Source organism: Poecilia reticulata, linkage group LG12, assembly GCF_000633615.1.
Source record: "Poecilia reticulata strain Guanapo linkage group LG12, Guppy_female_1.0+MT, whole genome shotgun sequence".
NCBI classification, from domain to species: Eukaryota; Metazoa; Chordata; class Actinopteri; order Cyprinodontiformes; family Poeciliidae; genus Poecilia; species Poecilia reticulata.
In genome coordinates this window covers 10,705,375-10,722,569 of record NC_024342.1, presented here as the reverse complement: position 1 = coordinate 10,722,569, position 17,195 = coordinate 10,705,375, and the positions used below count along the sequence as shown (strand labels likewise).

Here is a 17,195-nt window from a genome sequence, read left to right as displayed (position 1 = left end):
AAAAAAAAAAAAAAAAAAAGAAAAGCCAATGACGGTAATAAACATACCGTCATTGGCACTATGACAGTATATTTAGACTTTAATGTGGTAAAATGGTAAATGGCCTGTACTTGTATACCGCTTTATTTAGTCCAGAGGACCAAAACCACTTCACACTAGATTCAGCCATTCACACACCAATGGTAGCAAGCCACTGGATACTAGGCACAGTTTCTCTGGGGCAATCTGAGAAGCTGCTGCCATGCAGCAGTGCCACTTGTTGGACCTTCTGACCACCACCAGAAAGCAAGGTGGGTGAAGTGTTTTGTCCAAAAATCATGACAGCGGAGGTGGGCGTGGCGGGAAACAAACCAGCTACCCACCGACTGAAGGACCAGGTTCTTCCATGTAAAGCTGTTCAGTATAAGAATCAAAGATTCATTAAAGGTCTCTGGAGCTCACCTCATCTCCATTGTTGAGGAGGCACACAAACTTGCCGTCAGTGTCAATCTCATCGATGCAAATGGGTCCTGTAGCCGAAGCAGAGTGAGCAATGGAAACCGAACTGCTGGCTTCCTGTTCCTCCACATCAATGCGTTTCCTCTTTCCTTGAGTTGTCCGCACACTGCGACTGCTGGATGATGCTCGAGACACTGTGACACGGGATGAAGGACTGGGAGACAGCTTCAGCCTGGGGGACAGAGAAACACCATTTAGATGTAGATGTGTCCGTGTGAAAAAAAAGTGAACATCACAAAGCCATCATAACTTTATAGTTTACCACCTTTCCTCCTCTCCCTCCAGAAGCTTCCGGTAGGCATTGATCTCCATGTCCAGGGCCAGTTTCACATCCAGCAGTTGTTCATAGTCATTCAGCTGCTGCTGCATTTTGGCTTGGATTTCTGCCATTTCACGGTCTTTGTCTCCCAGTAGTTTACGGCTTGTGTCTCTCTCCTGTGCTAAAGCTGCCTCAAGTTCTGCTATACGATCCCTCGAGCCACGCGTCTAAAGGGGTAGATTACCAGTATTAGACCAGGGCAAACACTTTTTATCCAAGCACAGGATGTTTCCTGTCCTATCCAAGGACAGTTGGATAGGACAACTGTCCTTATCCTCACATAGGATCCAATGCTTCTTGTACAAATCAGTGTTGATTTTGACAGCAAATATTTTCAGTTTCAGTCTTTTTACTAAAATGTCATTTAGTTGTCACAAAACTAAATGACAGTTTTAGTCTGTTTAAAAAAACGTATGGCTTATGAATAAAATTAAATGAATCATTTAGTTTTAGTCATAAGTCAGAATTTTTTGTCTAGTTTTAGTCCACTAATTATAATACATCTTTGACTAACTACAGTCAAATTAGTCAACAAAAATATATGTAAAATGTAATTATTTTTTGATCAATTCACTTAAATTTACACAAAAATTATGCTTTTAACCAGTTATGGCCTTATATTGTCAGGAAATGCAATACATACAAAAACAGATTTAAATTAAAAAATAGGGAATAATAAATATTTGCAGTATTATTTTAAGTTCTTCAAAGAGTTAAGAGTAGATGCTGATGGTTGTGGGCAAGAAAGAACTCCAAGTAGCAGTCTCTATTGCAGCGAATTTGAAGATGCCTCCACTGCAAACCTCGAAAGATCTTAGCTTCTTCAAGAAGTCCAGTCTGCTCTGTCCCTTCTCATAGACTGCTTCATTGTTGACCACATCAACACTGAGGTATTTAAATTGTTCAACCACCTTCACTTCTCCTCCCATGATGAAAATATGGTTTGATCTAACCCTGTTTCTCCTGAAATCCACAATTATCTTTTTTTTTCACATTCAAGATGAAATGATTGTCCCCACACCACTGCTTTGGTCCACCAGATTAGGGTTTTGAGAGGATGACTGAGGGCGCTGGCAGCAATATTCAAGTCAAGTGTACTTTATTGTCAAAGATCTATGTAACAAGGTTAACACAGAAGTTTGAAATTGCATTTCACCAGTCTAAAATGTGCAGTTAAACTAAACACAAACATATAAATAAGACATCGACAGTAATTCCTGCCCCTCTTGTCGGTGCAACGCTGGCCCAATATTAGCTGACCACTGCGACTTTTCTTTGTAGCTCAATGAATCTGTATTGTTGTGAACTTTAAAGTCTCAACGTCAGTTACAATCTTTGATACATCTATGAAAAAAATATAATGCGAAAACACAAATCATGGAACACGTAAGAGGTTTATTTAATCTAAAACGGCACAAAGCAATGTCAAAGCAAACTCCATGAACAAAAAGCCTGTTATTAAGTCTGCCATATAAGTAACTATATGTGGCCCGCACAAAAGTGATATGTCATATTTTTGCGCGACATTTTCAGTTGTTTTTGCGAGACTAGCAAGAAGCGTATTTGAAAATGGCACAGAACAAGACGAAATGTCGTCAGTACTCGATTGAATACCTTGATTATGGGTTTATACCTTTTCCAATAAACACAACTTCCGCTGTGTTTACCATTTACCCCACGCAGGTGCAGAAATCCTTATCACTCGGCAATGACACTGTGGCACACAGAATGAATGAAATGGGTGTGCATAAAGAGGAGCAGCTGTGTGCCATCTTAAGGAATTTTCCGTTTACCCTTCAGCTGGATGAGACGACCACTCCCGACATCAATGCTCTGTTGATGGCTTACGTCTGCTTTAAGGGCCCCAGCAGTGAGGACATGGCTGAAGAATTTTTATTTTCAAAATGTCTAAAAACACACAAAGGGTCAGACCATTTTCAATGGTGTTCATGGCTTTTTACAGGAAAAGTCCATCCCAATAACAAATATTCTGGCATTGACCCATTGACCGTGCTCCCTTGATGGTTGGCAGGTAAGGCGGCTTCACTGCTCTTCTTAAGGAGCAGGTCCTGAAGGTGCTGACAGTAAAGTGTGTCCTGTACTGTCACAATCTTGTGGCCAAATGTAAAAATCCAGCTCTCAATGAGTCCCTCAGTATCGCAGCCAAGGCAGTTAACAAAATAAAAGCCCACGCCCTAAATGACAGACAATTCCGAGAGCTATGCCAGGAGAATGATGAGATTTTTCAGTTCAGCATCTTCTCCACACAAATGTGCCCTGGCTCTCAAAGGGAAACTGCCTTGTTCGTTTTTGTAGTCTGTTCGACTCCATTGTGGAGTTTTTGGAGTCAGTCGATGCAGCTCTGGGGTAACAGGTGACTTCCACCCACTGTGACATCAGGTACCCATCAGACATCTTTGAAAAAATGAACAGTCACATTAAAGCTCCAAGGAAATGGCATTCTTGTCCAGTGCAAAGCAGTCATCCACAGTCTCATTTCCCACAGTTGACAAAGGTGGTTATCATAATTAATTACACTTATTTAATTTCAATGAATTATTGCATTGCTAATAATAATAATAATAATAATAATAATAATAATAATAATAGCCTAATCATTACAGGTGTCTGAGGAGCTTACCGATGACTGACAGCTCATTTACGTGGAACACCTGAAAATGGTTCAGGATGATCTGGCAATGCGCTTCAGGGACCTTCTGGATCTTGAAGTTCTTGTCTGGGTGGTTCAGTCGACTGTAAGATTGCCATCCAGGAGCATCTTGTTGATGTCCAAGCCATTTTTTGTACGTTGGGCTGGGGCAGCATGTGGACTAAATATGCCACACGTTATCAAGCTTTTTGGGAGAAGGCTAGGCTGCTTCTTGTTGCTTTCCCAACCACATATCTCGTGGAGCAGGCATTCAACCAGGTCCTCCACATGCAGTCTAAGTATCGAAATCGTTTGGACTTGGCAGCTTCTGGTGCACTATGGCTGAAACTTACTTGTCTGCAGCCCGCAACCAAGAAACTGGCAGAAAAACACCAGGTGCAGGGTTCCCATTAGTTTTTCAAATGAATTGCCTTTGAAAATCTGCCTTAAAATCCTACTTTGTTCTCTGTTCTTAAGTGGCAGATTCTTTTCCGTTGGAACAATGATTCTGTTCATTGCTTGGCATTTCTGATTGGTTGTTTAATTAATACTTGAATGGTAGATTGCTGGATGTTTCTGATTGGTTCCTGTTTAGTATAGTTGAATAAAGTTTGAACTGAAATGTCTAGCCGTTCTGATTGGCTGAAGTTAGGCATATCTGTCATTCAGCGATGTGCTTCAGGAAATAATTTTTTAAAGATAAATTCAGAAACAACACTATTCATAATATCAACACAAGTAGCAGCTCATCTCATTTGAAGAGGGGCGGTAAGGGACCTGGATAATGGATAGGGGGCGCTGGCCCAAAAGCAGTTGAGAAACACTGCCAAAGACAATGGAGAAGAGTTCCTTTTTCAAATAAGAGTCATATGCAAGTATCTGGACATATAATGGAGTCTAACAGGTGCTATATAGGTTCTCAAACAATTTATACTGCAGAATTTAAAATAGTGTGTTTATCATTTGTTTTAGTGCTTTTAAACAAGCCTAATTCTAGTCTTATTCATGTATGTCTTTGTGAATATCTCTTCTCCACGCGTTAAACTTAGCATTTTCTCTGCACCAGCCTTTTTTGTTTTTGTTTATTCTTTATGTGTGATAATATTCAGAAAATCGATAAAATTTCAATTTAAAAAAAGAATAAATTCAAACTAAATACAGAGGAATAAACCTATATGGCAAGACATTTCGAGCAGTAATTAATACAAGGTACTGTGGCAAGAACAGACACCGTTTAAAATGCCACAGCACTGCCAAAACATATGTACAAAAACTGTTGAGACCACATCCAGTACTAAGAAATATATTTTAAATAACCATAACAATAATAAGAAACTTATCACGTATTTATGTATTTAGATTTTATTTTTTATATTTCTTCAGTATTATTTTTCATGCACTGAATCAGCTGCCCTCACCAGCAGGCGAACAAGCTGACAGAAAGCGCACAGACACACAGCCGCATGGTACTTATAGCAAAGATGCAAGCAGAAATAGCATAAGACGTTCATGCCCTGCATCTGCCTTGGAAGAGAAAATCCAGTCATCATTGAATAAAAGGTGTTGAACTTGTTTGGATGTCTGAGGGAAAATGCCTCCCTTCTCAGCTATGCAATACTGAGCTTGGTATGGATATTTGATAGTTATATGATAGTTAATGGGAAAGGGAGAAGAATACAGTATATAAAGAGATTTATTTAAGACAAAGACAAATACACATCACGTAAAATGAAAACATTTTCAATCCATTTTTCCTTAGGAATGTTCTGTCAAATATGTAGACATATTCAAGCATCAATTGTTCTAAAGACTGATTATTATTATTAAAAGAAAGTAGAGGGTGCACCGATTTCAGTTTTCTGACAGATAACCGCTATTGTAAAAAATCAAACCTATTTTGGCCTGCACCAATTTGTTTCTGTACTAAATGCAGCAAAAAGGTTGCAAAGTTAGAAACACTGTTTTTTCCTCTCATCAATAGTATAATTTAAGCAGAATCTCTAGACCGTTTGAATAGAAAAATTGGTTTCCAAATCAATTTTTTTTTCTGGATCAAATCGTTACCCTAAGCATCTGAATTGAATCTTTAGACACTGAAAGGTCTGGTCCCAATATCACGTTGAAGGGTTTGAGGGCGTAATGACTCCCAATTCTCGGCATCCGGGATTCGTCCTGCTCCTTTTGGGTCCTATTTCCATACATCTGCTAAGCCTAAGACTTCAGCAGACCCACAATTCATTGCTGCATATGACATTTTGAATTAAAAGACAGAATTCTGAAAATGTTTGTCTTTATTGAAAATGCAAAGAAAATAGTATAAAGCACACAAGAGAAACAAAAAAGTTTGATATAATAAACTGAGCAGAAAAAAAATAGTCGAACTGAGAAAGAAAGTGTTACAAATGCAAGAGGAATTTCAAATCTTAAATTAGACTGCTATTACTATAAAGATTAGGCTTTTTGTATTCTTGCAATGTCTAAGCACTTTCTTAAAACTATTTCACTTAAGAAATTTAAAGAGGTGAATTTTAGAAAGCAGAATTTGTGAATAGAAATTTAGCAAGAGAATTCAATCGAGGTGTTGAGGGGATCCGTTTTGGTGGCCTTAGGATCGCATCTCTGCTTTTTGCGGATGATGTGGTCCTGTTGGCTTCATCGGAACGTGATCTGCAGCTCTCACTGGAGCGGTTCGCAGCCGAGTGTGAAGCGGCCGGGATGAGGCTCAGTGCCTCCAAATCCGAGGCCATGGTCTTGAGCCGGAAAAGGGTAGAGTGCCTTCTCCGGGTCAGGGGGGTCGTCCTGCCTCAAGTGGAGGAGTTTAAGTATCTGGGGATCTTGTTCACGAATGAGGGAAGAAGGGAGCGGGAGATCGACAGGCGGATTGGGGCAGCGTCTACTGTGAAGCGGGCGCTGTACCGGTCCGTCGTGGTGAAGAGAGAGCTGAGCCAAAAAGCGAAGCTCTCGATTTACCGGTCGATCTACGTTCCCACCCTCATCTATGGTCATGAGCTTTGGGTCATGACCGAAAGAACGAGATCACGGGTACAAGCGGCCGAAATGGGTTTCCTCCGCAGGGTGGCTGGGCTCTCCCTTAGAGATAGGGTGAGAAGCTCGGTCATCCGGGAGGGACTCAGAGTAGAGCCGCTGCTCCTCCACGTTGAGAGGAGCCAGTTGAGGTGGCTCTGGCATCTGGTAAGGATGCCTCCTGGACGCCTCCCTGGTGAGGTGTTCCGGGCACGTCCCACCGGGAGGAGGCCTCGGGGAAGACCCAGGACACGCTGGAGGGATTACGTCTCTCGGCTGGCCTGGGAACGCCTTGGGATTCCCCCGGAGGAGCTGGAAGAAGTGGCTGGGGAGAGGGAAGTCTGGGCCTCCTTTCTGAAGCTGCTGCCCCAGCGACCCAACCCCGGATAAGCGGAAGAAAATGGATGGATGGATGGATGAATTCAATCCTTAATAGAAATTTCTCTTTGCCTGTTCCATTATATCAAAACTTAAAAGCGGAATAGATTTCTTGTACAAAATCAGGTTTTGAAAAATATTTCTAACATCACTGTAAACACAATTGAAAAAAGGTTTATCATCTCAATATCTTAGTCACAAAACACACAGGAGTGATATTTTAATTGAATTTATTTTGCAGAATGTCATGACAGGGAAAACTTCATACATAATTTTGAATTTCTTCAATTTTTAGTGAATGTGCAAAAAAGATATTTGGTTCTTATTTTCATAGTGTGATTTTAAACAAATGTTTTCTTAGAGTAGATGGGAAGAAAATTGACAGTGTTCCTTATGAACTTATTAAATTTTTGTCCATAGCCATTCATAAATAGAGATGGTTATATTTAAGTAACAGCTGAATATGTAATCATACCCTTAATTAGCTGAATCATAGCAGAAGGAGTTACCTTTAAAGGAATCTTTTAGATGTCAAAACAAAACAGTAATAGTACTGTAGGCTGTTTCATTTTGATCAATTGTAATAAAATATTGTCACACAAACGTTGCCATGTTGTTCATGCTGCAATGCATTCTGGGTAAATGAAGTCTACTGGGGTCAACTGCGCTAGCTCCGTCTAGCCAAAACAGCGATGAGTAACATCTAAGTTTTTTTTTTTCAAACTGAACTGGAGCGCGTTGAAATTGATGGGAATGTAGAAATCACAGAGGTAATGAAGATGACGAAGACCAAACAGAGGAAGGAAGAACCTGAAAAAAAAAATTGACGTTTCTACTTTTGTCCGACCTTTTAGAAGTCTCTCCTCAGATAATAATGAATTAAATGGTCTCTCAGTATCTGTCAAAGCTGGCTGAGAAATTTGATGAAAATCTTCCCGAGGATCCCAGAGGGGCACATGTGGATTTTGGACCCATTTTCTGTGGATCCTTCTGAAAATTATGCCGTTTTGCCTTCCATCCGGAATCCCAGCTTCTAGAAGTTTCCACATTTTAAAGCTGAAGTAGAGCAAATTGGACCGTGGCTCCTTCTGAATTGCCGTCTCATAGGATCCATCTCTAGCGCCAAGGACAGAGAAACTCCTCCTCCCACTAACAACAAAATACCTGTGTGAATCTGGATTCTTCATTGTGACACTTCGCGCACCCTGTCGTGGCTCCATCTATGGTAACAAAATCTAGCTTTCCAGTAGTTATAGCTCCATTAGCGCTGCTCGTCTCTGATGTTTCTCCCAGCGTCTGTAGAGCTGTGTCCGGTTTGGCAACATTGTGCTGTTTAGAGTCTGGTGCGATGTAACAGCGACACCGGACTTTGTTACCACCGACACCAGACCTCCAGGGGTCCGGTCGGATTGGTGGTTTCAGTACCACAGGCAGTATAGCTCCTGTTAACATCTCAAAGAGCGTCCAGCTCTGCCTCTCTCAGCAGCAACACTGCATTTAATTTGAGCTTGTTAAGGTAATGATCACCTGTTGGAGCCTTCGTTAGTTCTGCTGGTATAAATGACTCAAAGTGTTGAGGAAAAATGTAGAGGGTCCAGATTAGGTCCTTCGCTGTGTTCCACTCCGCTCTCCTTTCTTTCATGTGGGAAATTATCCAGATTTGCATTATTATTATTATTATTATTATTCTTTTTTAATCACAGTCGATAGTGTCACAGTGTGGCATTATCTAAAATTACACCAGTCAAATGCAATATGATAAACAACTAATCTGGTAAAGTGAGTCTTCCTGTGTTTACTCTGTAGACTCCAGTACAGAATGGACCAAAACACATCATCAACCCATCGGTGAAAAAATGGCGACCTTCATGGGTGAAAAATGTAACAAAAGACGTACATTTTTGAAGTAGTTATGAATTTTGGTGCATCACAAACAGCAATTTTTTAGGTAACAAGAAAATTGCAACATATTTAGGCCAACATCATGAACTAACATTACTGAATGGTTTGGAAATCTCACTGTTAAATTAAAAACCCAAATTCAAAGTCTGGTGAAGATAGCAAAACAGATCATCAACACCACGGCCCTATCCTCTCCACATCTGTTTGAGCAGGCTACCATCAGGCTAGCTCAGAACATCTTGTCAGACAGGTGACATGCTCGCATCAGAATATCTTCTCATGAATCAGGAAGAAGGTTCAGGTTTCCTTTGCGTAAATAACAGTCTGAAACATTCATTTGTACCACTCTCCATTAGCCTGATAAATGGCCGACTAACAGGGCCTGTACAGAGGCAACACTCACCGAAAAAGCCGTCGTAAAAACTAAATGTTTTCAAATGGAAAGTATTGAAATAATTTTTGCTTCACTAACATTTGTGAATATATCAAATTTTGCTGTTTTTCTAAGATTTTTTTTTGGCTCTAGTGGCCTTTATTTGATAGTTAATTGACAGTAAGGTGTGTAATGAGAGAAGGGGAAAGACATGCAGCAAGGGTTGCCAAGGCCGGGAATTGAACCTGCGACAGCTGCATCAAGGACTAGGGCCTCCAATGTGGGTTGTGCTTAACCCCTCCGCCACCACAGCACACCCCAAATTTTGCTGTTTTTATCAAGTGATGAAACACATTTGAACAGCCAAGCAGTGACTTTGTCAAGCAAAAATACATATATTGTACGTTTAAATAGTTTTGCACGATTACAACCTGCGCACTCAAACCCTTATGCTCACTTTAACTGAGTCCACACTTGATAGAGGACTGCACAATACGCAGTGCAAGTATTGGGCCAAAGATCTGCATCTCTAATGTGTACACGGTCTAATGCAGGGGTCCCCAAACTACGGCCCGCAGGCCGGATCCGGTCCCCTCAACAATACCAGAGAGCATTCAGATTTTTTTTTCATATATTGTATTTTTCGGTTTATGTGTGGATTTTTCTTCAACCACCAGGGGGCTCTTGAGCAGGAAGTGTGTCCTGTAAACTGTGGGCGTTTTGTTTTGCATGACGCATTGCTGCCATCTGTTGGACTTTTGGGGAACTGCTCGACTTTTATGTTATGTACGGTTATGTACGGTTGTTTGCCAGCGGTAGAGCAGATGAACACACGTGTTTGATATGAACGCCGCATTCCAGGTCGAGTTCTTCGAAGCAATGCCTGTAAGTAGCAGCTTATACTTCAAAACGAGCCTTTATGTTAACATATGATAAAATAAGTAACTTGTTTATGAATTAGTTTTGGAAATACCTGCGGGCGATTTGATTATGTGCTACGTCATTGCTAACTAGCAGGCTGCTAAGATTTCTTAGGTCGTTATGTAGCATTGCAGCTCATAGCATTCTGAGGTAGCTGTTGTATCAGTTGTACTATGTATCTGAATGTAAAACACTTCTGTAAGCTGCTCTGAGCTCATCCTGAGTTGTTTGTGTTTTGACAGTTTCACTCCATTCTACATGGAAATAAAGGAAGAACTAATTAATCCAGACTCGTATGGAGTTTGGCTGATTAGTTTTGGTACAAGACACCATAGCGAGACCATTACAATCTGCATCGTTGTGGAAAACCTGGAGATATCTGCGGCTTATATGTGTATGTTTACTGGTTTAAAAAAAAAAAAAAAAAACTTTGGGGTTGTGGCTTATAGTCCGGTGCGGCTCATAGTTAGGAAAATACGGACTATGATCCTTCCTGGATTTTTTCTGTGAAGAACCCAGAGAGGGTCATTTGATTGTGCTTTCAGAAAAACAATACATTTTTACATTTACGAACTCCTGCAATCGTCACACCTTTTCTGTTACAAACTGACTCCGACCCCCCAGCAGAGAAGGGGAACGTTATGTGGCCCTCACAGGAAAAAGTTTGGGGACCCCCGGTCTAATGAGAAACATTAGTTATTATATCAGCTCAAGATAAAAGGCAATCGTGTATCCGAAAACATCTTAAGAAAACAGAAAAAGGATTAAATTGGAAAAAAAAAATAAAAGAATCTACCTCTTTTTGTAGTCCTGTCAGTTGAGCACTTAAGCTCTCGATCCTCAGGGCAGATTCTCTGAGCTCCTCTCGGGCCATGACAGCTGATGCTCCGTTCATCTCTGACAGATGATGCAAGTCTTCAAGCTGAAGAAAGAAAAACAATTTGAGAGTCGAAACAGTCAAATGTCAATTTCTCAACCTGAAAGAGGAACTAAGACATTCTAGCAACTTCCTGATAAGCAGGAAGTTTGTGTCATTTGGTTTGTTGTTCTAAAGAAACTTTCGATTTTACTTCAGACTATTATGAATCTGTATAGGTTAGGAGGAACTAAATACAGTTTTTTCTGCATACTTTAAAAAGCCCACCAAAAGTAAGTATTATCAAATAGTTTTTATCTACAGTGTTCATCTCTGAAGTAGTAAAGACTTTACTACTAAGAACAAATCCTTATTCTGTCATCAAATCTTAAAGTGACCTTATCAGCTGTACTCATGGAAATAAAATGAACAATGCTCTGCTGATAACTTCGGGGTAGTGTTGTGTAAATGATCTTTTTCATCATAATTCCCCCCAGAAAACTTGCTAACTTGCAGTTTGGCACACTAGGGTGGTCCACCAGCAACCCACCTAAAAACTGCTAAGGAGACCTGAGAGAAAGCTGAAGTCATAAAAAGTAGAAAAAAGCTAACGCCAGAAAGAGCTATTTCTGCTATTGAGCACAAATAGCACAAAACAAGCACTTGTTTTGTTGCATTTGCCAGGAGACAAGTTTTTCCTGATGTCCGCTCTTGTCATCTGGCTGGCCCTGTAAGGCTTGTTCGTCTGTTATATGTCGACTATGCAGCTGCGTGCTGAGATTTGCCAGATTGGAGCAGAGCAGCGACATCCTCTCAGTGTCAGAATTTCACAGACACAGAAACTGGATTAGGCTTTCTATCACTTTAACATGACTGCTATGACTGATGGATATTCGCATATAAAATAAGTCAATAGTGTGACATCCCCTCCACCTTACCTGGAGGGATCAATCCCTTATGCTAATTGTTCTTTGTCCCGAGGCACACCAGAAGTGGTGCATCCAGGTCATACAGAGACCTACCAGCCCGAATCAAAGGACCCGTTCAGAGTATGGGGGTAGTGCTTTGCTTCCATCTCTGAGCCACAATCTACAGAGGTCTGCCATCCCTAAAAAGTTAACACTCTGGGCAGTTGTCCACATTGCCCATGTCAGAAACCACCACTATCCGCAACATTAAACATAGCAATTAAGGCAATGCCCTAACAGTAAACACTCAACTATGAATACTGTCCAAGGAGCAACAAGCAATTAGAAACCAAGCACAAGGCACACACCCTGACTGTTCTTACCCTCTCTGAAGCCAGGCAGCACAGTGCTGTAATGTCTGCCTGCTGGAAAACAGATCTGTCATGGTTGACAGGTGACGAAAACAATCAAAGAGCAATGCGCATGATCTGCATGCTCTTCCGTTTGATCCGATACCAAGTAAATGCAGGGCCAGTATCGGCAATATTGCTACCAAAAACGCAACGACTTCATATTCAAAGCTTCATAGATCCAAAGGACCCAAAAGACCTATAATAGAATTGCGCCAAATGTTGTACGTGACAACAAAATACTTTATCACAATTGGCACTTTTGTTTAGAAACAATGGAACAGATGCAGCTAACGCTGCTGCTGCTGCTGCTGCTCTCCATTCAGGTGAGCAGTTTGTAGATACGTCTGTCTGGTTTATACTACATTTATGATTGCCTACATACAGTCGTGGAAGACAGTTGAAACACAAAGTCTGCTGTATTTTTTTTTGCTCAAACACAACATGCACATTTTCTGAAGATACTCAGTTGCACATTCCTCAGTTATAAATAACCGTCAATATTGTACAGCATGTTGCATTTTATCTTTGCGTGACTCTACGTGCTTCGATTGCATCGGAGTTTCCCCCATTGTGAGATAATAAAACATGTTATATGATATATTATTGTAAAATTGCTAAATATCAGTTCTCCAATTAAATGTTTATGAACTATTAATTGTAGAGGACATAAAAATGAACAATAAACCTGAAGAAAACAATAGTGGTATTTTATCCATGGCTATATGCCTGCATAGGTCTAAAACTTACAAGTAATTATGTTTTGCCCTTAATTTTCACAACTATTCCAGTTATTTATAATTCTGTAAGTCTGGATAGTAAAAAAAAGTGTTTATATATATATATATATATACACACACACACACACACAAGTAACATCTGTTTTAAATAACTCTTTCTGTGCATGTAACTTCCACATTAGTGACTCTGTGTTATCTACATTTATCTACTATAAGCTATAACATTTGATTACTTTTCTCAGGAAACAGAAGAAGAGGAACATGGCTGACATGATGGTGAACAATGAGGAGAACCATCAGAACAACAACTCATCTCCTTCAGGAGGAAGCAGCTACCAGCAGAGATGGCAAAGCTCCAAGGAGAGTTGAGGCAAACAAAAGAAAAATAAATGCTGTTTCCTCTCAATGAACAAAGTTTATATATGTATTTCATTGACCCTTAACATTGTAGATTACCAATGAAAGTCAATACATTATTCAGCAAACCAAATATTTTGACATCAGGGTTGCTATTAACAAGAACCCGAAATGCGAATCATGTTGACAAATGGTTGTCAACATAAAAGTGAGAAAATTTGTTAATTTCTACTTTATACATCATTCTATCCACTCACTGTTTAGCTGTCTTCCTGGACAATCTTCAATGTAAGAAAGTGAGAAAATTTGTCCAAAACCTGTAACCTTAATTAGTGATAAATAAGACCGAGTTTAAACTTTTACGCCCCCGATTAACTCTTAGTGACTAAAAGGTGAAAACATGGAAGGTTTGATTAAAACTAGAACCAGTCAGATTAGAAGGAATACAGCTTTATTTGTTCTCACTATAACTTGAACATCAGATGAATCATAATTAAATGTATTGAGAAGTTAAAAACAGATTGTTAATGCATTTCAACTCTAAGAATATTAGCCACATTTTTTTTTAAATGAGAAATGTTTTATCAGCACATTGGATCATGGGATTCCTGCTCCAGAAAGGCGAAGGTCTCTGGACATCCTGAAGGTAAAGACTGACTGGCAGTCAGGAAGACGGACACTGATGAGACGTCCTACAACTCAGAGGAGCACGAAGAACCACACTGATTGTCTGCAGGGACAGTTTACCAACATCTGAAAACACATTGGAATATACATATGAATGTGCGGCGCCAACATGCAATTCTGACACTTTTAAGTTATTTGCAACACCCTGGCTAACATTAACGCATGTATATTCGGCACTGTATTACAAGTTTTATAGTAGTTTAATTCAAAAATCATCGTTAGCTCACCTGCACCGTCTGAGGCACCTGCTTTCCTCCCGCTTCAAGGTGGAGATCAGCTGTCGTCCTCCACATTGCAGCATTCCTCCCACCGTGCATTTTCTTGAAGTCTCAGAAAAATCACCATCACAGGCTGTAAAAAATATCTCTGCTCTCTCTTCTTCTTTTGTCTCAGAAGAACAATAACTCGCATTAGGTCACATAGTAATGAAGCGCAGTGCTTGGAGGTGGCACCCTGGTGCAGAGCTGAGTCAGGCCGGTGGTCACTCTGAAATAGAGCCGAGCTGCTGAAGTAGAGCCGGTGGAAAAGGGGCAGAAATATTTTTTTTGAGGCAGAAAATGAGAAACCACAATGCAAAAATAAAAAACTTCTCCCGTCACAGAGAACTCTTTTCTAGTTCTCTATCTTTGTCTCTTTTCTTCATTGGCAAAACAAAAATTTTTTTACTTTTCTTCCTTTCAGGGCAATTCTGTTTTTTCTAAATTAAATAGAGTGCAAAAAAATATCATCAAACAACTTAAAACTTCTGTCTCTGAAAGGAATAGGGGAACGTTTCTGTCAGTTTCATATTTTATAGGTTTTACGTTTGTTTTGTTTTTTTACAGTGAATGGAATACGTTACTGTAACCCAGTATGCTAGTGGTAGCCTAGATCAGTGGTCCCCAACCTTTTTATTACCGCAGACCGGTCAAGACTTGGACATTTTGCTGCGGCCCGTGAGGGGGGGGGACCTTCAGATGATGCTTCTGCATGTCGGTGTTCCTGTTAAAGCCTGAATATACCCAATTTGGTTTGTCTTGGCCCTTTTATCGCAGGCTGTGGGGTTTTTCCCTGACTGGGAACGAGAATAAGACCTGTTGAATGTGACAGGTAGCCAATCAGAAAGTGCGGTGACGTAAGAACAGAGGGGAATCCCAAACAGCTGACATATCGCACAACTGAGAGTCCGGTGGATATCGGAGATGACATGTAGAAATGTTTATTATATGTAAATATCATTATGTTTATTCAGTTAAAAATGTTAACTATGAAAAAACATATTCACCTCCAAATCATAATGCAGCAAATAGAGCGGCTGCTCCCGTTGTCTTTTATCCACCGCCTTTTCTTTTTGTTATGTCTTTTATCTCTTAAAATGAGTCCACAAACTATCACTATTGCTTCTACATAGTCATCCGTGTTTTGTTATTCTAAATTCACGTTTGCTATGTTGGGGGCTTTACTGGATTTTCCTCTGGAATCGGGATGTTCATGACTGGAATGTGGTGTCATGTGGCGTGTTGCTCCTGCCATGTGGCTGAACACGAACCAATCGAACTTGTTGTACTTTTATCAGCTCTGTGGTCACAGAGGTTTGGAGAATTGGCTGACATTCTTAAATCTTGCCGTCTAAACCAGACTTAAGACTCACAAGCTAAAATCATTTCCTCTCGACCACTGCCCAAACGCTCTGACTCTGGTCCCTATGGTAACGTTTAGATATCCCTTCAAAATAAGATACAGATGCACCACAAAAACGAACATTTTACTTTTGTGAAAATTTTAACTCACGATAATGACTAACGGGAGACCTGAGCCCGTTTCTCTGCAACGAGACGGTGATGAGAGAATGACACCCGAAGTGTTGCTTATATCCACAGCCTGCTTGGTCTCTACAAAACCAAGCAGTTTGAAGCTTCATTCCCTCATTATCAGCCGGTCGCCGCATGTTACGCAGAGCGGCTTGTAATGTGCTACTCACCTACCGGTCCGGGATAAATCCATTCTCCAGTCTCTTCTCTGGGCCTTTTCCCCTTCGCAAAGAAACTTTCCAAAGACATCTGATCTGTTTCTTACTCATTTTGCTGCTTGTGGCCTCAGTGTTGGTGCGCAAGTAACCAAGAGAATCCGGTTAAAAGACTTTCAAAATAAAAGATCCTCCAGACTCAAATAATACATAAAATGGAAATATTTAATTATTTTTTTTGCGCGGCCCGGTACCAATTGATCCACGGACCCGGGGGTTGGGGACCACTGGCCTAGATGCCGTCATTAGTGTTTTAGCTGGTTTTAGCTTTTTAGCTAATTATGGCTTTTACCCGGGTTTTTCATACTGCATGGACTATTTCTTACCTTTCGTCACATCTTAGCAGTTGGCTTCAAACGCTTTTGCCATTTTCACCACAAGCATTCACACAGGAAATGCACTTTCTAGTTACTGAATGTTGTTCCAATCTGTTATGTGTTCTTTAGAGAAAGAGGGAAGACTGTCAAGTTGTAAGTAGCATTCCACACATGCGTTTAATGTGAAGCAATGGGAGGTGGGGAACGAACTGTAGTTTCACTGTGTTGTTAGATGTGCACATGCTCTTGGTTATATTAATGGCAACCAAGTGGATATTAACATCCCTAGTGTGATTACCGAGTCAGTACACTGCATGTTCAACACGCACCTCTGGTGCATAAAATAAATAATCTAAAATACATAAACAAGTGACATTTAGCCTGACAGGGGGACAAGTAAAACCTGGCGGCCCACCATTATATAAATATACTGGGGGAAACCCTGTTCAGGTTCTACAACTATTTAATTTTAACCTCAAACTTTAGAACCAAAGGCCAGTGATTTAGCAATGTGATCCCTTATTAAACAAAGATTAAAATAAAATGAAAAAATAAATTTAAAAAAAATCAGAAAAACTAATGCAGTCAAACACATAAAATCCTAGAACTTAATTTTGTTGTTAAATCCATCTATGATACAATCAGTACTCATGATTCATTAAGAATCACCCACTCATTCAACTCATTCAATCTTTTAAAGCCAGAAGAGCTCCGACTAAGGACTGTTGAAATCGACTTGTAGCAAACTGTGATTTTTAAAAAGAAGTATTTTAAAATTCATTATAGGCAATATAGTACAATCAGAACGATGTTGTTCCATCAACATGGAACATCATCAAGCAAAAACAAA

The 17,195-nt window shown here is 40.2% G+C and overlaps 1 protein-coding gene and 2 long non-coding RNA genes across 3 annotated transcripts in view; 1 reads left to right on the top strand and 2 right to left on the bottom strand.

The window, feature by feature from the left end:
- LOC103473512 (uncharacterized) overlaps positions 1 to 13,389 on the top strand; it is a 75,982-nt gene extending 62,593 nt beyond the window's left edge. The window contains exon 3 of the long non-coding RNA XR_535029.1: positions 13,222 to 13,389. This is a non-coding gene — a long non-coding RNA (uncharacterized LOC103473512). The remainder of the gene's footprint in view (positions 1 to 13,221) is intronic.
- Positions 1 to 17,195, bottom strand: part of lmnb1 (lamin B1) — a 56,510-nt gene that overhangs the window by 28,303 nt on the left and 11,012 nt on the right. The window contains exons 5-7 of the mRNA XM_008423812.2: positions 10,862 to 10,987; positions 764 to 984; positions 442 to 670 (exon numbers count right to left, since the gene is read on the bottom strand). Coding sequence (XP_008422034.1) covers positions 442 to 670; positions 764 to 984; positions 10,862 to 10,987 — 576 coding nt within the window. The remainder of the gene's footprint in view (positions 1 to 441; positions 671 to 763; positions 985 to 10,861; positions 10,988 to 17,195) is intronic.
- On the bottom strand, positions 1,809 to 6,113 carry LOC108166779 (uncharacterized). The gene is made up of 2 exons (XR_001777142.1): positions 2,611 to 6,113; positions 1,809 to 2,531 (listed from the first exon to the last, which is right to left on the bottom strand). It is a non-coding gene; the product is annotated as an uncharacterized LOC108166779 (long non-coding RNA).